Raw genomic sequence first — 21,053 nt, 5'->3', positions numbered from 1 at the left:
CAACGCTTATGTGAAAAAGTTTCAGCCTGATAAGATCGAACCCAAAGTGGATAAATGCATCTTCATAGGACACCCAAAACAGTTGGGTATACCTCCTATCTTAGATCCGGAAGCAAAGTGTTTGTTTCTAGAAACATGCCCTTTCTCGAGAAAATGTTTCTCTCGAAAGAATTTAGTGGTAGGATGGTGAAAACTTGATGAGGTTATTGAACTGTCACATCAACCAATGAGTACCAGGGCACAGGAAATTGTTCATGTGGTTCCTACACGAGTTGAAGTAGAAACTGATGATGTTGATCATAAAGCTTCGGATCAAGTTACTACCAAACCCCGTAGGTCGACAAGGACGCATACTGCTCCAGAGTGGTACGATAATCCTATCTTAGAGGTCATGTTGCTGGTCAACAATGAACCAACGAGCTATGGAGAAGCGATGGTGGGCCCAAATTCCGACGAATGGCCGAAGGCCATGAAATCCGAGATAGGATCCATGTATGAAACAAAGTGTATACTTTGGAAGAACTACTTGATGGTCATAAGGCTGTTAGGTACAAACAGATCTTTAAAAGGAAGACGAACGATGATGGTAAATTGTCACCATTAAGAAAGCTCGACTTGTCGCAGAGATGTTTCTGACAAGTTCAAAGAGTTGACTATGATGAGACTTTCTCACTCGTAGTGATGCTAAAAGTATGTTGGAATTATGTTAGCAGTTGCTGCATTATTTATGAAATCTTGTAGATAGGATGTCAAAACATTGTTTCCTCGATGGTTTCCTTGAGGAAAGGTTGTATGTGATACAATCAGAAGGTTTTGTTGATCCTAAGGATGCTAACAAGTATGCAAGCTCCAATGATCCTTCTATGGACTGGAGCAAGCATCTCGGAGTTGGAATATACATTTCGATGAGATGATCAAAGTTTTTGGGTTTATACAAAGTTTATGAGAAACTTGTATCTCCGGGAAAGTGAGTGGGAGCACTATAGAATTTCTGATGAGTATATGTGATTGACATATTGTTGATCAAAAATAATGTAGGATTTCTGGAAAGCATAAAGGGTTGTTTGAAATGAGTTTTTCAAAGGAAAACCTGGATTGAGCTACTTGAACATTGAGCATCAAGATCTATAGAGATAGATCAAGACGCTTGATAAAACTATCAATGAATACATACCTTGATAAGTTTTTGAAGTAGTTCAAAATGGATCAGTCAAAGAAGGAGTTCTTGATTGTATTGTAAGGTATGAGTTTGAGTAAGACTCAAAGCCCGACCTTGGTAGAAGAAAGAGAAAGTACGAAGGTCGTCCCCTATGCCTTAGCCGTAGGCTCTATAGTAGTTATGTTGTGTACTGCACGTGATGTGTGCCTTGCCATGAATCTGTCGAGGGGTACAAAAGGTGATCCAGGAATGGATTACTTGACAATGGTCAAAAGTAATCCTTAGTAACTAGTGGACTAAGGAATTTTTCTCGATTATGGAGGTGATAAAAGAGTTTGTCGTAAAGGGTTACGTCGATGCAAGCTTTGACACTAATTCAGATAAGTCTGAGTAGTAAACCGGATTTTTATAGTGGAGCGGTCATTTGGAATAGTTCCAAATGGCGCGTGGTAGCAACATCTACAGGATGACATAGAGATTTGTAACGCACACACAGGTGTGAAAGGTTCATACCCATTGACTAAAAACCTCTCTTACAAGCAAGACATGATCAAACCCCGGAACTGTATGGGTGTTAGATTCATTACAATCACATAATGATGTGAACTAGATTATTGACTCTAGTGCAAGTGGGAGACTGTTAGAAATATGCCCTAGAGGCAATAATAAATTAGTTATTATTGTATTTTCTTGTTCGTGATAATAGTTTATTACCCATGCTAGAATTGTATTGATTGGAGACCCAAATACATGTGTGGATACATAGACAACACACTGTCCCTAGTGAACCTCTAGTTGACTAGCTCGTTGATCAAAGATGGTCAGGGTTTCCTGGCCATAGACAAGGGTTGTCACTTGATAACGGGATCACATCATTAGGAGAATGATGTGATGGACAAGACCCAAACTATGAACGTAGCATATGATCGTGTCAGTTTGTTGCTACTATTTTCTACACGTCAATGTATCTGTTCCTATGACCATGAGATCATGCAACTCCCGGACACCGGAGGAATACCTGTGTGTATCAAACGTCGCAACGTAACTGGGTGACTATAAAGGTGCTCTACAGGTGTTTCCGAAGGTGTCTGTTGGGTTGGCATGAATCGAGACTGGGATTTGCCACTTCGTATGACGGAGAGGTATCTCGGGGCCCACTCGATAATACAACATCACAATAAGCCTTGCAAGCAATGTGACTAAGGAGTTAGTCACGGGATCTTGTATTAGGAAACGAGTAAAGAGACTTTCCGATAACGAGATTGAACTAGGTATGGAGATACCGACGAACGAATCTCGGGCAAGTAACATACCGATGGACAAAGTGAACAACATACGGGATTAACTAAATCCTTGACATAGAGGTTCAACCGCTAAAGATTTTCGTAGAATATGTAGGAGCCAATATGGGCATCCAGGTCCCGCTATTGGTTACTGATCGGAGAGTGTCTCGATCATGTCTGCATAGTTCTCGAACCCATAGGGTCTGCACACTTAAGGTTCGGTGACGATATAAGTATAGTTGAGTTGTTATGTTGGTGATCAAATGTTGTTCGGAGTTTCGGATTAGATCATGGACATGACGAGGAGATCCGGAATAGTCTGGAGGTAAAGATTGATATATGGGATAATAGTGTTTGGTCTCCGGAATGGTTTCGAAATTCACCGAAAGGGGTTTCAGATGTTACCCGAATTGTTCGGGTACAAGAACACTTTATTCGGGCCAAGGGGTAAAGCCCACGAGGCTTTAGGAAGGTGCAAAAGGATTTTTGCGAAGGCCACGGGCCAGACGCCATGGACCGTGGCGTTTGGGGCCAGACGCCGAGGACCCTGGCGTCTTGTCCTGGAGTCTGAGGAGGACTCTTGCCTTGCGTGCCAAACCAACTTTGAGGAGGCCCTTTCTCCAAGAAACGACCCAGGGCTCAACATATAAATAGAGGGGCATGGCTAGCACCCGGGACACATCAAGATTGCCCCAAGCCGTGTGCCGGCAACCCCGCCCCTCTAGTTCATCCACTGTCATAGTTTTCGTTGTGCTTGGCGAAGCCCTGCGGAAATAGTTTCACCACCATCGACACCACGCCGTCGTGTTGCCAGAATTCACCTACTACTTCGCCCCTCTTGCTAGATCAAGACGGCGAAGACGTCATCAAGCCGTACGTGTGCTGAACGCGGAGGTGCCGTCCGTTCGACACTAGATTGGGATGGGATCGCGGGACAGATCGTGATGAGATCGCGGGACGGACTGCGTTTGGATCGCGAAGATGTCCCACTATATCAACAACGTTATATACGCTTCCGCTTAGTGATCTAAAAGGGTATGTTGATCCAAACTCTTCTCTCGTAGATGATCATCACCATGGATAGGGCTTGCGTGTGCGTATGAATTTTTTTGTTTCCCATGTAACGTTCCCCAACAGTACTCCTTTCAAAGATCACCCCACATCTCGAGGTTGTGATATGTGGCACACTGAATGCGTGACACTTGTCGCAACCGATGAGTTTTTTTTCGTAGATTCGTATTTTCAAAATGTTTTATTTCCTAAACCATGCGTCCAAATCTTGAACCTTTTTTACCGTTGGATTTCTCGCGTCTAGATCTTCAAAACTAGATCCCATGTTGATAGGTTTGACGATTTTTTTTTTCACGAAAAATCGGACCAAAAAAACTATGCCTCTCACAATAGGAAAAAACCGAGAAAACACGTTTTCCGCGTTTTTTCTTTCCGAGAGGCACGACCGTGCCTCTCACGAAGTCAAAATCGTGCCTCCCGCAGAAACAAAATCGTGTCACTCGCGAAAAATGCGTTATTGTTCCCTTTCCGTAAGTCACGTGCTTGCCTCTCACGAAGGCAAAATTGTGCCTCTCGCGGAAGCAAAACCATACCTTTCGTAAAAAGAAACAGAAAACACGTTATTTTTCCCTTTCTAAGAGGCACAGCCATGCCTCTTGCGAAGGCGAAACCGTTTCTCCCACGGAAACAAACCCGTGCCTCTCGCGGAAGCAAAACCATGGCTCTCGCAAAAAATAGAAAACAAGTTTTTTTCGTTTCCGACATGCATGGCCGTGCCCCTCACGAAGACAAGACCGTGCCTATCGCAGAAAAACAAAAAACGCGTCTTCTTTCGTAATTTTTTCGTCAAAAAGCTAAGCAAGACCGGTGAAAAACCAAAACATAAAAAAAATAAAAAATCAAAAAAATAATTTAAAAGCCGAAAACGCATGTGAAAGAATAAAAAACAAAATCTGAAAAAAGCGCTCAGAACACGATAAGTGGGACGGTTGAAAACGCATCAAGTGGCAACGCATAGAAGTGCTCACTGAGAGGTTTTCAAAGAAGATAAAATTTGTTAAGAAAAGCTCGCTAACTAGTGACTTTCGCGCTGCTGGACTGAGGGCGCCTCACGCGTCAAATAGGGGCTCCCGGGCGAGATGTAGGACGCCCCTTTAACCCACGCCTGAAGCGCGAAATAGGGAATGCATAAATTGAGGAAGAAGCAGATCGTCGCCGCTATGCGTGGTGTTCCGGATGGTAGTGGCCCATTCGAAATTCAGCCTGCTTAATGGGTTCCCTCCACATCAAACACCGATGATACCCCAAACGCCTAGTACTTAATTTCCCTCCCTCCTTCCCTCGTTTTCTGCTCTCTTTCTCTTTCGTCCCCCCTTCCCCCTTCTCTCTCCCTCTATTCCCCTCCTTTCCCACCTCCCTAACCCCACCCACCTACCTCCCGCCGCCGCCGCCGCCGCCGCCGCCGCCGGAACCCCATCTCCGGCGGTCCCCCCGATGCCCTCCTGTCTTCTCTGAAGCCGAAGCCGCCCATCACTCCCGGGAGTTGGGGGTCCCGCAGCGCGCGATCGCGAGATCGGGCTTATGTCGGGGGGCGGCAGGCCGCCGGCTGCTCAGAAAATCCTGCAGTCGCTGCGCCCACCCCCGGTGTTCTCCACACCATCGCGGCCTCCCTTCGCCTCACCCGACGACTACCATCGCTTTCATGCGCCGACTACCCCTTCTGCCTCCGGCTCAGGCGGCATCGGCGCCGGTGGTGTTGGCGGCGATATTGATGAGAGGCTTGTTATCCGGACGCAGGTGAGATACTTGTGCTCCACAAGGAGCTCTCGATTTATCCGTTTCTGTTTTTTTTTTGCTGGTGTTGCTGAGCTTGTGCGTGATTTGAGCTGTTTTTGTAGACACCAAATGGTTGCTGAGCTTGAGGGTTTTGTTGGGTGTATGTGCTGATTTGAGTATATCTTAAGGATCCACTTGCAGATTCCTTATTTTTTCTCAATTTCTTGTCCTCCCCAAAGTTGTCTCTGTTTTCGGAAGCTTGAATGCCCAGTGCCTACAATCATTTACAAGTTAGATAAACATGGACTATGTTAATTGTGTGACGTGGATCCGCAAAATAAATATTCATGTCATGTTGTTGTTGTCGTGCCACAGCAAGAATTGGAATGGTCTGTCAAATCTTCAATGTTACAAAGAGGAAGAGTTCTGTCACCTGTACATGTACATGTTGCCTGCAGCGAGGTCCTGAATAAACAGATACTTAGGCAACATATGGTAATAATATATAGTCCCATTAATACTTGCCAACTGCTTCCGCATGGCATGGCATGGCTGGCAGTAAGAATTAGTTGAACCGCAATTTATATGTATTCTTTGCTCTGCAAAAATTCGTTTGAGCCCGAACAGAAACGATTGATCGGTTTATGTTGGTATATGTATGTTTTGGGTGCTCAACCCTTCTCTGCAGCCTGTATGATGGATGACTGGATGCAACATGTGTGTCTAGCACCTCGAGCAGTTTAATAATAATATAATATCATCAACTGAACAAATTTCAGCAAGTAACAGTGAAGAGCAGCTGAGTTCCATTTGCCGCTTATACCTGATTCTGTGCAAGCTCGAACTACCAACTGTTGAAGACATGCATCTCTGATAGGGAGATAGTTATCATGTACATTTTATTGCCCTCAACTGAATAAAGTTTAGGTCAAAGCTTCAACTAGTCATAGGCTACACTGTTTCAATGGTCTATAAATACTCTGAATCTAATGAACTAGTTTGGTGTAGGATTATCCACTGTTCAAAAAAGTGCTATTAGGCGCTCGCCTAGGCGCGCTTAAGCGCTGGGCATTGGCCTAGCACCTCGCTTTGGCCCAAGGCGCTCAAAAAAGCGTCCGGCGAGGTCCTCCGGCGAGATATCAGTCTCTCCGGCAAGGAATCATGTTTCTCAGGCGAGAAATCAATCTGCCCCGTGAGGATCCTACCTCCCCTGCGAGGATTAATCCTAGCCGACGAGGGATTCAGCTACTCCGACGACAAATTGACTGATTCCGGCGAGGGATCAGCTTCTCCGGCGAGGGATCTAGCTTCTCTGGCAAGGGACAGAGGAAGAGGGAGAGAAGCAGCCTCATGTAGCAAGGGAGAGAGGACGAGGGGAAGAGGCGACGTGAGGAGGAAATCTAAATTTCCTGTTGACTGCACCATACAAGAGCTTTAATAGGAGGATATGAAGATGGGCCTGTGGTTTAATGGGCTAGGCCAGCCCATCTAGCTTATTTCTTCATCCTGCAGTACTAACGCCTAATTGCGCCCAATTTCACCTAATCACGCCTAAGCTAGAAAAGCGCAAGTAGGTGGCCAAACGCATAATTAACGCCTAGAGCTTTTTTGAACTTTGGGATTATCACATAACGTAGGTAACTATTTTGACTGTCATTACTGTTGAAGGATTCTTATGCTGGTATCTTTTATGCTAATTGTTTGCTGCAAATACATGCTTCAGCTCTCATTTTTACAAGCTGTTTACTCGTTTCACAATACACTTGTGTTTTTGCATGCGATTCTGTCATTGTAATACCACTGTCAAAGTTGTCTCTATGTGGATTCTAAGTGTATAAAATTAGGTTCAATTGTGCAGTAAAATTATATAGTGCCACTATGGAGATGCCAATTACTCCTAGTTCTTTGTGTTTCTTCTAGGTTACATTCAGGAATTCTGCTTTCAGGACATAGGATTTTGTGTGTGATTTAGCTGATGCATTTTCTCCAAATCTGTAATAGTTAATGATAGACATCCTTGCTGGACGTCAGCTAGTCTGTCTTACCATTATATAACACCCTCTTCTGCAGCTAAAAAGAAAAGCCACACGTGAAGAAAATAATGTGACTGAGTCGAGTGACTGTATGATTGTCACCACTGGAGTTACTGGCAATCCACTACTCACCCCAGTCTCCGGAAAAGCTGTTAAGAATTCTAAATCAAAGGCTAAGAACAATAAAGCTGGGCCTCAGACACCTACGCCAAATGTTGGTAAGTGAAAACTTCTTTAGTGCCATTTGCTCTGAAGTCCAAACTCTTTTTTGCCTATGTATTCAGGCAACAAAAGATTAAACATGCACATCTTTTTATGTACAGGCTCACCACTCAATCCATCAACTCCTGCTGGTACTTGCCGCTATGACAGTTCGTTAGGTGATGACAATATTCTCCATCTATATGATTATGTAGGATGAGATGTTACAATTTAGCATTCTGGAAGAACTCGAATTTCTAGTTACTCTAGGCAGCTATGGTAAAGTAAATACTCTGCATTGGCTTGCTTTTTTCATCGGGATTAAGTCCCTTCTTATAGGAGAACTAACTTGGCCATCAAGGCAAAACTAAACTGATTACAATCTGGACTCTTTCTCTCTTTATCTATTCAGACTATGAAGTTTTTAGCTAATTAGATTTGGCCCTACAGCTATAAGTCTGCCCCCACATAAACATCACTCCCCTTCTCGAAAAGCAGCTCGTCCTCGAGTTGGAAGGAGGGAAAAGCGAGCAGTGAACTCGTCAAACAGCTCCCAGGGTGTGTCATCTTCAGAAGTACCCACCATTGGAACTAAATCTGCTTGACACCACTACGTAGGCTGCCACAAAGAACTTTGGCAGGGGCAGGCACGACACGACCATCTTCAAACTCAGGCAACACAAGAGTTGTAGCGGGGGGGGGGGGGATCCCTGTGGAACTTCTTGAACATGGTGACATCAGCACATCCAGTAAATGTGTACCAACAGGGAGGGCAAGTTTGTATGCGACTGAGCCGATGCGCTCAAGTACCTGAAATGGCCTGTAGAAACGAGGTGCCAACTTGCCCTGCTGGTAGGGACGCTGCTGGCCGATGCTGAAGGCGAAAGCATGTCCACTTGCTGATGTCAAAGGAGAGCTCTCGATGCCTACTGTCATAGTAGTGCTTGGACCTTTGGACTGTTGTTGGGACAGAAGTAGATGCTCACACACATTGTGGAGAAAAGAATCACGGTCCTGAAGGGCTGTGTCAATAGCTGCCACCTGGGAATTGTTGGGACTAGAGTCACGTAGACAAGGCGGAGAATGCCCATAAACTACTTCAAAAGGTGTAGCACGGTGGGAGGAGTTGTGTGATGTATTATAACAGTATTCTGCCCACGAAAAACCACTCCAGCCTGCGACGCGGTTGATCTCCTGTTAAGCAATAGAGATACATGGCTATGATCTTGTTGACCACCTCAGTTTGTTCATCAGATTGCGGATGGAAAGCTGAACTCATGTGGAGCTGAACACAGGACAATTTGAACAATTCGTGCCAAAAAACGCGGGTGAACATAAGATCTTGATCGCTCACAATTGACCGTGGAAGACCATGAAGGCGTGCAATGCCCTCAAAGAATGTGCGTGCCAATGAACTAGCGGTATATGGATGTTGCAGCGGGATGAAGTGTGTGTTATGAAAGCAATTTATCTGTATTACATAGCTCATGGGGCATATATATATTACACATGACTTGGGGTACAAGGAAAGGAAACATAGGCTAATAGGACTCCTGGACGAATACTAATACTCCGTAACCCCCTCCCCCCTCAAATTCGAAGCGTATGCAATAACACTGCATTTGAAGAAGTGTATCACTAGAAAAATAATAATAATCCAAATCCGTGTCTTGAGAGTATCGCCGTAGCATGAATCTTCAAAACCTGTCGAGTCAAGCCAAAAGGGATAACGAAGAGATGGCACATTAGAGAAAGACACCGCATCACTTGAAGATACAAGAGATGTATCAAGAGAAGATGGGTTGTCAAATGAAGATGGCACATCAAGAGAATAAAGCACCGCACAGAAAATCATAGCCCAAGACAACCGACGGCGAAAGAAGTTCGGTGGCTAAGGCACAATGGGCGTAGATCTACAATGCAAAAATAGTCCAGAAAATCTTATAGAAAACAACAAGGGCAAGTAGGCCACAAATGTTGTATAGAAAGGATCAGGGCTAGAGAAAGGTTGTCGGACAAAGGTACGGTGGACTCGCATGGCATGAGAAACACAAAATATCAACGGATTTGGTGGGCGCAGTGGAAAATAAAGAAAAACTAGAAAGCCAGGAAGCACATACTGATTGACATTCCAATAATGTGCCACAAGGAGAAAGGCAACATCATAGTTTTGGATGTTTTTTGATGTGATATGAAAAAAGCTCGTCAATGCAGTCTACGATCACTTGCCTATCTGTACTCCTAGCTCGTCAATGCAGTCTACGGTCACGTGCCTATCTATACTCCTTACATCTTCAAGCCCCTTGTGGACATTGAAGTTCTACGTTTCCTTGGGAGAGGCTAGCCATAGTGGGGGTATCATAGCTAGTATCAGATCCTTGGGACTAGCAAACATGCTGATGTGGCACATAACTGAAGAAGAAAAAAAGGGTTAGAGTAAATCTGGGCATGGGCAGCCCGGCTCGGTGACCCGGCCCGAGCCCGGCCTGGTGACCCGGCCCGAGCCCGGCCCGAAAAACCCGGGCCAGGCCGGGCTTGCAGTTCGGCCGGGTTTTCAAGCCCGGACAGCAGTTTGGGCCCTGACTTACGGGTCGAGATCGCCGAATGCACGTGTACAGTGATCTCAGAGATCAATGCTCACTGAACACACAGATATTGAATAACAAGAGTCTTTCATCCGAAATTAACGTCTGATACAATAAAGGACCATCACGGTCAAGTCTTACATAGATAGGGCCAAGAAGGCCAATCTCACCAGACAACTACTAGCGGAATACTTGGTAGTAAAAGGGAACCCATGCTCTGGTTCCTCCATGCTTGGTCAATAAAATAACCAGTGACAATGACGTTCAATGTACTCGCAAACAACCCATGATATGGATAATGCAGTTGGTACGATAATAAGTAATATGCAACCTTTGCGGAAAGCAAGTTTTAATCGAAAATGAGCATGGTCAATTACTTGTATGGATATGCATCATAAGCTAGATGGTAATCATGGATACTGGTCACATATGTCAACATATCTGCGGAGGGCTGAGCACCACAGGTTCACCCTATATGCCAAGTCTCCAGACTTGTCATATCATCTTACTCAGATAACACCTTTACACACACACACACATGGTTTATGCGGAAACGACTGGACGTAGTTTAAGCAGGACTACCCAACTGTCCTTGACCGTGGACACGACTATTCGAATAGTTTTACACTGTGCAGATGTTGCACGCTGTACCCACGAGATCCGGGAAAACTTCCGTGTCATCCACGACTCGCGGTATATAACATACCCGAGGTAAGTACCCGATCATTGCCTTTCCCTTGACGACACTAGACAAAGAGTCCACTCGATTGGTACCTAGCCCACATGATGTACGTCTTACGAGCACCAACTCTGGATCGTATCATCCATGCAGGGACCAACGGTGTGCCCGGAACACGTAAAAACGGCATAGTCGACCTACCTGGTACGACCCCGTCACGAGAGTGACCATATCACTCCCGCCACTAGTAATGTCGGCTCTTTGTTAGCACCGACCAAATTAATCAACAAAGCCCTGTCCCATAAAGGGGATCGTGGTCGCACAAGTAAGGTTGGGACGGTCGACACATCATAAATCTAATCCCATTTCCAAAACCACTCACACAAAACCTTCCCGGTACACCACTTCTTCCTCAAATGTTTGTTTCTGTTTTTGTAGTAAAAAGGTATTTTTAAAGTCTCATTAACAGGAGCTAAAAATACCCAAACTAAGTATTTAATTAATGCTGTGCATAAAAGTCTTTACAAAAATTTACACAACAACACTAATAAATTCTACATATTTTTAGAGGAATTATGGTGGAAAAATATTTGAATTTAATTAAATATTTTATCCTGTAGAAATAATCTAAGAATCTAGTTTAAAAGATAAAGAAAAAGGGTTCAACCCTTGGCTCGCTCGGCCAGCAGCTAGCCAACCAGCCTGCCTAGGCGCGCGTGCCGTTAGGTTTAAACCTGACGCGCGGCCCCTGCGGTCAGCGACAGAGAGGGGGGAGAGGGGGAGAGACTGGCCACCGACCGGTGGGACCCTCCTGTCGGGGTCGTCTTCCACCTCCAGACAGAGAGGAGGGGAGGCACGCCGGCGGCGGCTCCGACGTCCTCACAGCCAAGTGAGCACAGAAGTGGCTCGTGGCGTGTCCGCCTACCTGGTAGGGGTCGAGGGACCGACGGGGAGGACCTGTATCACCGGCGACGACGAGACCGCGACGGAGGAGTTTCGGGTTGCGGTGGAGAAGGGTGTTCCGAGCGGGGAGAAGCTCGGGGAAGTGGTGGAGAAGGTTCCTGAGCTTGCTGTGGTCATGGGGAAAGTGAGAGGAGCTCGAGAGCGAGCCTATAGCCCGAGATCGACGGAGCTCCGACGCAGCGACGCCTCGGTCGATCTCGAGCACCGGGGCTCTCCTTGCTCAAGTGGGGATGCTAGGGGCTCGATTGAAGGTTGGAAGCAGAGGAATGAGGTGCTAGAACGACAGGGGAAGCCTATTTATAGGCTGGCGACGGGGCACCGAGCGGGGGAGCGCCAGTGGTTTTCGCCACGGCTGCAGGAGAGGGAGAGAGGGCTCGGGGCCGAAACCACAGTTTGCGGACGTTGTTTAGGACTCTGCGGACGCAACAGGAGGAGCGGGGGCAGCTGTGCAGGCGTGCTGCGGGGCCGCGCCCTCCTGACCGAATCGGGCGCGCGCAGGCACGCGTTGCCTGAGTCAGTGGAGAGGGGAAGAAAGGGGCCCCGAGGCTGCCTTGAGTCAGGTCGTTGTCCGGGGCGAGGTGAGACATCGAGGGGAGGTGAGAACCGGCCGGGGCTGGTTTCCCTAGCCTCGGGTGTGCCCAGAGCGCAGTTTTGGCATGCCACGGCATGCTAGCGCGCTTTGGTGTGTCTCAATGCTGGTCAAAGGGAGGTGCTTAAAGAGGCCAGCATTGAACCAAGAGCTAAATTGGGGTTTTTGGCTTACTCACTTTGAACCAAGGAGGGCCCACTCGTTTGTAGTTGAGGAGTGGTGCTGGCAGTCTGTGCTAGGAGTTTGGAGAGAAAGGAGTGGGTATAGAGAGTGCTAGATGCTGTTTGACTAATTTGGCTGAAGGTGTTTGATCTGTGTTTGGGGCAGCTAACCTTTACCAATGATGCTGAAAGTTAACAGGATTGAGTTTTAGGCAAGATTAGGATGCTTTACCAAATTTGAGCTCCATTGGACAAGTTTGACAATGCAAACTTGAAAACACCCCCAAATGGACAGTTGTGCCTTATTAAGAGGAAATGTGAGCAAATTAATCCCCACAAATCCAATTCTTGGCAGGGTTTCCTCATTTGGTGTATTGAGCACTCCTGCAAAGTTTTAGGCCATTTGGACAAACTTTGCAATGTAGAGTTGCTTCAACTTGAATCTGGACAGGAAGGGTTTTAGGATTATTTGGTGAGCCAAACCACCTTGGAATGATGTGAAACTTGGCATGATCACCAAATATAGCTTGGGGAACATGCTAGAATTTTCTGGGAATTTATTGAGAATATTTCCTTTGAAAATATTTCAAAAGGTCAAAACAGACATAATAGGTTTTCAAAGGTTTGCTCAAATATTTTGAACATAAATAGGGGTTGAAAATCTTATATATGGAAAATATATGTCCTCTGAGTATCTCCAAATTTTCTCAGATTTTTCTAAGGTAGAAAAATAATTTTCCACTCAGAAATATCATTTCTGGCCTCAGAAAAGGACATGCAAATAAAATAGGAAAATATTTTATAAAATAATTATTTTATGATTTTGGAGAGTTGTAATAGTGCTAGAATCAGAATACAATCTTTGTGAAGGCACCCCTTGAAATCAGGGACTTGTAGTGCAAACCCCAAAGCAAGGTTTTGAATTAGCAAAAATGAGAAAGAGGATTCCTTTTTGAAATATTATGTTATAAAAGTTATTTTTAGATCCACACACTCAAGCATACATACAATCAATGACAATCATGGCAATCATAACATTTGCTTTAAAAGTTTTAATTAAATCCAAATTTGAAAAGCTTACAGTTGAGGCAAAGTGAAAACAGGGTGTAACAAGTCATCATTTTACACGGAGGCCCGGCCTGGCCCGGCCCGAAAATTCCCTTTTTAGTTCGTTCGGGCCAGGCTCGGGCCTGAGATTTGCATTTTTTGGCCGGGCCGGGCTCGGGCCTGAGATTTTTGGTTCAGGCTTTCCAAAGCCCGACCCGGTCCGGTGTACGCCCAGGTTTAGGTTAGAGTAACATAGATAGATACCGTATCATGTTAAATGTTATGCTGTTATGTGTCATACATGTCAATAAATAAGACTATCTATGATACTAATTTATGATACTATGCACTATAAAGGTAGTATCATACCATAATATCATATACATGATACTACTATATAATGCTCCCCATTATGAGTAGCCTGAGGTGCTCAGTGACATGATCTTAAAAAAAAACTCGCCACATTAGACTAGATGCGATAGCAGTGGAAGAAAATCAGAGGCCAAAACAGTAGAGTAGCAGCAGGCCAAGCGGGGTAGATAGCAGCACGCACAGCAGCAGCACGCGAGCAGCAGCAAACGACCATGGGGAACACAAGATGCAACACACAAGCTAGCAAAGAGAAGTGGCAAAGCAACAGAATGCAAGCACATACAAAGAGGAGCGCCCAACTCGGTTAGCAGCTAGAGCCGACTGGAAAAGCCCGGAGGCTCGGTGCAATCCAATCGAGCAGGGAGCCAGGCGGGGACGGGAAGGCATAGATCAAGCAAGCGGCAGGCGGATCAAGCGCAACAGCCGACCGGGACAAGGCGGACGCGGAGTCGCGGACAGCGGCCGTACATGGTTGGTAGAAGATTGGGGGAAGTCCTGCTAGGGCGACCTAAAGGATGGGATCCAGCGATGTTGACTAAGTGGAAGAATCCAGAGGATGTGCGCTTCGATTTGGAGTTGGGCGCTTTGGATCACGGGGGTGGAGCAGCTGGCGACAGGAGTAGCAGCCGGCGGCGGGAGATAAGGCAACAACAACGAACAGCCTTGCATGATTGGGTTAGGAGGGCGAGTTGCGATGCCTGAAAAAAATAACCTAAGCTCAGATACCATGTTATGAAATCAACGTATCTATATTACATAGCCCATGAGGCATATATATATATATATATATATATATATATATATATACACATGACTCGGGGTACAAGGAAAGGAAACATAGGCTAATAGGACTCCTAGACCAATACTAATACTTCCTAACAGTGTGCATACTTGGAGGAGCGATCGATGACGGAGAGAATCACAAACATGCCATGCACGCACGTTAGGGCCTCCACGAAATCCATGGAGATATCAGCTCACGTAGAGGAGGGATCAATCAAAGACTCAAGTAGGACAGCAGGGTGAAGGGTCTCCACATCTTTTTGTGCTGGTACATGGAACAAGTATGCAGCAGATCAGCTGCAGTCTACGATCACACGACACATGGAAGTCGGCGTAGAGGCTATGTAGTGTCTTCTGCACACCTTAATGAGCTGCGTCCGCGTGCTTGAGGATTGCAACCAATGTTAGGGACGTCTCCACAATATGTACTCGATGTGAGTGGAGGATCAAGTTGTTCGCACAACTCCATTGTGCCGCTAGCTCGCCTGCTAAGATGCTGCTGCGCATGGTTGAGAACTTGAGGGAGGCGTTGATCTCGTTCTGTAGATTGTCGAACATGGAAAACAGCGGCAGCGACAAAACACAAATTGTTGGAGAAACGTCAGCGTCACGACGGGACAAGGCGTCAACGACGATGTTCAGGCAGCCTGGCTGGTATTCAACAGCGAAGTAAAATCTGAACAACTTGCTGACCCGTTGGTGCCGCGGAATCGTCCAGAGTCACCCATCGAGGAGGAACTTCATGCTGTAGTGGTTGGTGTGAACGGTGAAAGGGTGACCCCACCGGTATGGGTGCCAATGGCGGACAGTCTGAACCAGGCTTATGAGCTCCCGCTCATATCTAGCCAGTTTAGCATGGCGAGGGGCGATGTGGCGGCTGAAGAAGGCTAGGGGACGAACGCCTTGACGCGGGACCATACCGAATCATGTTCTCGAGGCGTTGCATTCAACGATGAAACGGTTGTTAAATTCGGGCATGTGCAACACTGCACCTTTGCTGAGGGCGCACTTGAGCTCTTGAAAGGAGGCTTAGCTTCGTCACGCTAGCGGAGCACTTTCTTGGTGAGTAGGTGCGTGAGATGTGCGATGATCCGCCCAAAGTCCTTGATGAACTTGTTGCTGAGAAAACCATGCAAGGCACAAACTGAACGTGGAGTCGGCCGACCACTGCACACCCTTGTCTGTGTCCATAGCAACAAAGATCACATGGCCTAGGTGAGCCACCCTTGGGGTGCTGAATGTGCACTTGCTTTGCTTGAGGAAAAGGACATGTTGGCCGCAAGAGTTGAAAGAGAACACCAAGGTGGCGTAGGTGCTTTGACGTGATGAGCTATTATTAGTATGTTATAAAAAATGAGGACGATGCGACAAATGAAGAGTTGCAAGATTTTGTTCATGAGAGCCTGGAAAGTTGCTGGTGCGTTGGTTAAGCCAAAAGGCATAGCTAGAAATTCACTGTGGCCATCATCAATGCGGAAGGCCGTCTTGGCGAAATCATCTGGATGCATGTGCACCTAATCATACCCCAAGCGTAGATCAAGCTTGGTAAAGAACCTAGCACCAGGAGTTCATTGAGCAACTCGTCGACCACCGAGATGGGAAGTTTACTTTGACAGTCTGCTCATTCAAAGCCTACTAGTCGACACAAAGACGCTAGGAGCCATCATGTTTCTTGACGAGAAGGACCCGTGAAGAAAAAACGGAGTCGTTGGTGCGGATAAGGCCTTGTTGAGCATATTGGCACATTGTTGCTTGAGCTCATCTTTGTGTGACCGCACATATCGGTATGGGCGCACGACAAAAGAGTGACGTCTTCCCGACGAATGCGGTGGTCTTGGGTCCTGGCCGGTAGTAGCATCGTAGAAGAGACAAAGAGGTCGGCTAACTCGTCGAGCATATCATCCATGTGCCCCGAATCCTATCTCAAAAGTTTACGCATGACCGGGGGGGGGGGGGGAGGCATGTGACATGGGTGCTGTGGAGGTGGAAGGATACGTGGAAACGATCAAAGTCCCAAAGAATTGCCCCGAACTTCTGGAGCCAGCTGACACCAAGAATGGCGTTGAAGCTGCGGAGGGAATGTTGAAACAGTCATTGTGGAATGTCAAGCCTTCAGTATGCAGTGTAATGTCATAGGCAGAGTCGTAAACTGGCGACCTGATCACCGTTGGCCACCATCACACGGAGGATGGGGTCTGTCATGTCGAGTGAAGTCGTCGACCTCTATGAAGAAAAGCTTAGCGCACCGGTGGCCCAGGACATAAGGCTCATCATAGTTGTAGAAGATGTCTCACGCCACGGTTCGACCAACTCGGCTAGAGTGAGACGGAGAAGTGCTGGTGGGGCCTGGGTAGCTGATGCCGGAGTTGTGCTAGGGGCAATACTAGGCGAGGAAGGCCGGGCACTAGGTGCATGGTGCCAATACACGAGTCCAAGGAGTACGACACTGTGGCGCGAAGGAGCAAGATGGCGCTGCTCATACGCCTTGGCGATACCGGAGTGGAGGTTAGTAGGCCGCTGAAGCTCGCCATCTTTGCAAAGGCCCTCAGGCAACCTTGTGGTGTGCTGGAACTACTGCTGGGCCGGCAAAAATGCTGACTGTTATGGCAGAGAAGTGCCATGAACTTGCTGCTATAGCTTAATGTATCTAATACCAAAGTTGGAAGAAATCAAATTTCTATTTACTCTAGGCAGCTACGATAAGGAAAATACTCTGAATTGGCTTGCTTTATTCATTGGATTAAGTCCCTTGTTATAGGCGAACTAACTTGGCCATCAAGCCAAATCTGAACTGATTACACTCTGGACTCTCTCTCTTTATCTAAACAGACTCTGAAGCTTTTAACGAATTAGATTCTGACTCAAACTGAAGGCTAAGGGAAACAGAGTCTCCCTGCTACTCATGCGTCCTATGGTGGCTCCTTTGCTGTATTGTTGTGGGCCATATGGCTATAAGTTTGACCCCACATTCATATGTACCTTGCAGACTTGGATCTTTCAGGATTTGGTTACATCTTAATTTGTGTTCCATGTTACTGTGCACTGCTACTTATATCTACCCTGATCCATCTTCAGGACTTCTGACAAAGAAGTTCATCAATTTGCTGAAGCAAGCTGAGGATGGCATTCTAGATTTGAATAATGCTGCAGAAACACTAGAGGTTACACACTGTTACCACTGCAGCTGATACTTAATTGCTTCCAATTGGTACAAATTCACATATTTTTCCTACTATTCAGGTTCAAAAGCGACGCATATATGACATCACAAATGTTCTCGAAGGAATTGGGCTTATAGAAAAGACACTTAAAAACAGAATTCGTTGGAAGTAATGCTATTTTCCTTTCTTGAACTTGTCTTCCTTCATTTAGTCTTATTTCTTTACCATTTGGTGTGTTATATGAAGCTAATCTCACACAACATTACAGGGGCTTGGATGATTCAGGAGTGGAATTAGATAATGGCCTTTCAGGTTTGCAGGTATCTGTTCATGTGAATTTATTATTCCTACTGAAATTGACATATCAATTCTATGCGCACCTGAGTACTTTCTTTGAGATATATTATGATAACTATATCAAAGCTCAGTACTGTATAACCTATTCTTTCAGACAGAAGTTGAAAATCTTAATTTGCAGGAGCAAGCCTTAGATGAGCGTATAAGGTTCGTAGTATGGCAAACAACAAACTTCATAATCTGGGCTTCTCTACAAAACATACAATCTGAGCATGATATAACCTGGAATCTTGTTTTTCTTGCAGTGATATGCGCGAAAAGCTAAGGGGGTTAACGGAAGATGAGAACAGTCAAAGGTAATTGTATTTCTTGTGTTGTGTCAATGTTGAATGATGCATAAAACCTGATTTTCATTTGTCCATTAGATGGCTCTATGTGACGGAAGATGATATCAAGGGATTACCCTGCTTTCAGGTCTGCTACTCTACTTACATGGTTGAACAATGTCACACGTTAGTTGATATTATCATTTGCAGTTTACTTTACTCAACAGTATTTCTATAGCAGTGATTCTGTATGTTGACATATATTTCGGGCTTTCCAGAATGAAACTCTAATTGCAATAAAAGCTCCTCATGGTACCACACTTGAAGTACCAGATCCTGATGAGGTAGGATTAGTAAAATTAGTGGAGATTTGCACACAAATGGTTTTGTGAACTGATTAATGACTTCTTTTGCATATCTGCTCCCTATACAGGCTGGTGATTATCTCCAGAGGAGATACAGAATCGTATTAAGAAGTACCCTGGGCCCAATAGATGTTTACTTAGTTAGGTAATGCTGCATTCCTGTAGTGGAGCTAAATATTTGTACTGAATTTTACCTGATCAGAACCTGTTGTATTTTTAGTCAATTTGACGATGGATTTGAGAATTTGGGTGGTGCTGCAACACCTCCAAGGCATACAAATGTCCCAGAACACGGACCTTGTGAAGACTTACATGCAACATACGCTACACAAAGCAGCAAATCAATCAATGTGGAATATAATATTCAGCACAGGCAGAATACTCCACAAGATCCTACTTCAAATGATTATGGAGGGATGACAAGGATAATCCCTTCAGATGTTAATGTAAGTCTGGTTTTCTCAAGTTCATTTAAATTTTTTTCCCCTGCATCATGCTCATAAAATTCAAATAAAATTTCAGTCTCTCCAATCCAAAATAAGTGCCGCAGTTTTGAACTAAGGTTAGTTCAACCTTAGTTCTAAACTGCGACACTTATTATGGATCAGAGGGAGTACAACATTATGAATGAACGTACAAACTTTTGTTCTGCTTTTTCTGTCAACCTTTTTTGTTCCTTGAATTCTGACATGCAAATCCTATCTGTAAACTAACTAACTATAAAGTTTGCAGAAGCATACAGTAAGTTTTGCCCATAATAATACTCTTGTGCAATTTTTTTTTTCCGAAAATGATCACGAAGGAACTATAATGCTACACAATTTTTGCAGACTGATGCTGATTACTGGCTTCTAACAGAGGGTGACGTTAGTATTACTGACATGTGGGAAACAGCACGTATCCTTTGTTTGATCATTCATTTAACCTTATTAGTCTATTCATTTGATGCGGTTGTATCACTTTGATAAATTAATTAAATGAAATGTCCTTTATCGAAAAAAATAGTCTATTCATTAATGTTTGAACTCATATGTACTCCCCTGTCCCATAATATAAGAGGTTTTTCACACTATTGTAGTGTCAAGAACGCTCTTATATTACGGGACGGAGGGAGTACGTGCTAAGTACTAGTGATTATTTCAACTTGAAGTTCTTAACATGAAAAATAGCAGAAGTGCAGTGGGACACTGCAGTGTTTTTACCAGAAGATGTTAGCAGCCCACATGCACATCATAGTCCGCGGATGGAGGTTCCAAGCATGGATCAACCATAAGGTCATGGCGGTGAAAACTTGACATCTGAAATTCCTGGAGTGCTGTTTCAGTGATAACTCACAACGTAGCAGCAAATACTGATTTCAAAATTGAAAGATCAGGGCAGCAAGTTTAGACTGATCACCGTTCTGAATTTGTTGTTTGTTGTGGAGACTGTTGGTGCTAACTAACCTATCAGTCTGCTGCCCTGTTTGTTCTGGAGACTGTTTGTGCCAACTAACTCATCAGCCTGCTGCCCTGTTTGTTTTGGCACCCGTCCTTCAGTTGAAAAGGCGCCCATGTGCATATTGCACCGTGAATTCGGACCACTATGAACATTCCGGTGTCTGTTTTATTTAATTTCTAATTGAGTATATTTTGCAAGGCAATAGTGGCTTTGTAGCTCTCTTGGGAATTATTACCAATCTTTTTGAGCAAAAACAGTAGGCAAGTCCCCTATTGTGACTCTTTTTCATGATATAAATGGAGGTTATACAAAAGGGTAATACAAGTGGAGTTGGGTGAGACAAGGGCATGTCACAAATGTTCTAATGAAGATTGCATGCCCTCCACTAAACTATGTTTAGCTCTGTTCATTGAAGCTAATGTCACTGAAGTATAGTACCCAGCAATAAGAACTTCCTTGTAGCACATGATGTCCAATCTGTTTCTAGCTTCAATAAGCATTGTGAGCAGTTCCAATTCTTGGTTCCATTCAATCTTTAGGGACAACCATAAGTTGACTGAAATCATAGCTGAAGAAGACTACGAAGCAAATCTTTGTCTCTTCAGTACACACATTTACTGTCAACAATATGTATTTTGTTCTGGTTATAAGCCCTCTGGTGTTTAAGTCATAATCAGGAGGTAGAAGAAAAAATCTGCTTTAATAGACATGAAGACTTCCATATATCCATCTAAATGGAGCTGTGGCTGGTTGTGGGCTTCAATCATCTCGTTACATGCCTTTTTTGGTGGAATGAGCTTGAAAGAATCATATATCCTTGTC

The 21,053-nt window shown here is 45.0% G+C and overlaps 1 protein-coding gene across 3 annotated transcripts; it reads left to right on the top strand.

The window, feature by feature from the left end:
- The first annotated feature begins 4,802 nt into the window (after positions 1-4,802).
- On the top strand, positions 4,803-20,569 carry LOC123401733 (transcription factor E2FA-like). 3 transcript variants are annotated; one of them, XM_045095588.1, is made up of 14 exons: positions 4,803-5,250; positions 7,300-7,480; positions 7,586-7,642; positions 17,718-17,803; positions 17,883-17,971; positions 18,072-18,123; positions 18,255-18,307; positions 18,406-18,456; positions 18,526-18,574; positions 18,705-18,770; positions 18,860-18,936; positions 19,012-19,237; positions 19,622-19,688; positions 19,961-20,569. In XM_045095588.1, exons 1-14 carry the CDS (start codon positions 5,035-5,037, stop codon positions 20,062-20,064), a joined length of 1,374 nt encoding a protein of 457 aa, XP_044951523.1. In that variant the 5' UTR covers positions 4,803-5,034; the 3' UTR covers positions 20,065-20,569. The 3 variants fall into 3 exon arrangements, with proteins under 3 accessions (XP_044951523.1, XP_044951525.1, XP_044951524.1); XM_045095590.1 differs by having other exon boundaries at positions 4,810-5,250; positions 18,282-18,307; XM_045095589.1 differs by having other exon boundaries at positions 4,810-5,250; positions 19,964-20,569.
- Positions 20,570-21,053: the final 484 nt, after the last annotated feature.

Source organism: Hordeum vulgare, chromosome 6H (assembly GCF_904849725.1).
Source record: "Hordeum vulgare subsp. vulgare chromosome 6H, MorexV3_pseudomolecules_assembly, whole genome shotgun sequence".
In the NCBI taxonomy this organism is placed as follows: Eukaryota; Viridiplantae; Streptophyta; class Magnoliopsida; order Poales; family Poaceae; genus Hordeum; species Hordeum vulgare.
Note: the sequence above shows the minus strand (reverse complement) of the source record. Positions and strands in the feature narration are given on the sequence as shown.

Excerpts from the sequence above, each read along its gene's own strand:
- LOC123401733 (XM_045095588.1), top strand. The coding sequence starts at position 5,035 with ATGTCGGGGGGCGGCAGGCCGCCGGCTGCTCAGAAAATCCTGCAGTCG. Across the intron at positions 7,643-17,717 it reads CCGCTATGACAGTTCGTTAG|GACTTCTGACAAAGAAGTTC; the intron begins GTGATGACAATA and ends ATCCATCTTCAG. Across the intron at positions 18,575-18,704 it reads AGGGATTACCCTGCTTTCAG|AATGAAACTCTAATTGCAAT; the intron begins GTCTGCTACTCT and ends CGGGCTTTCCAG.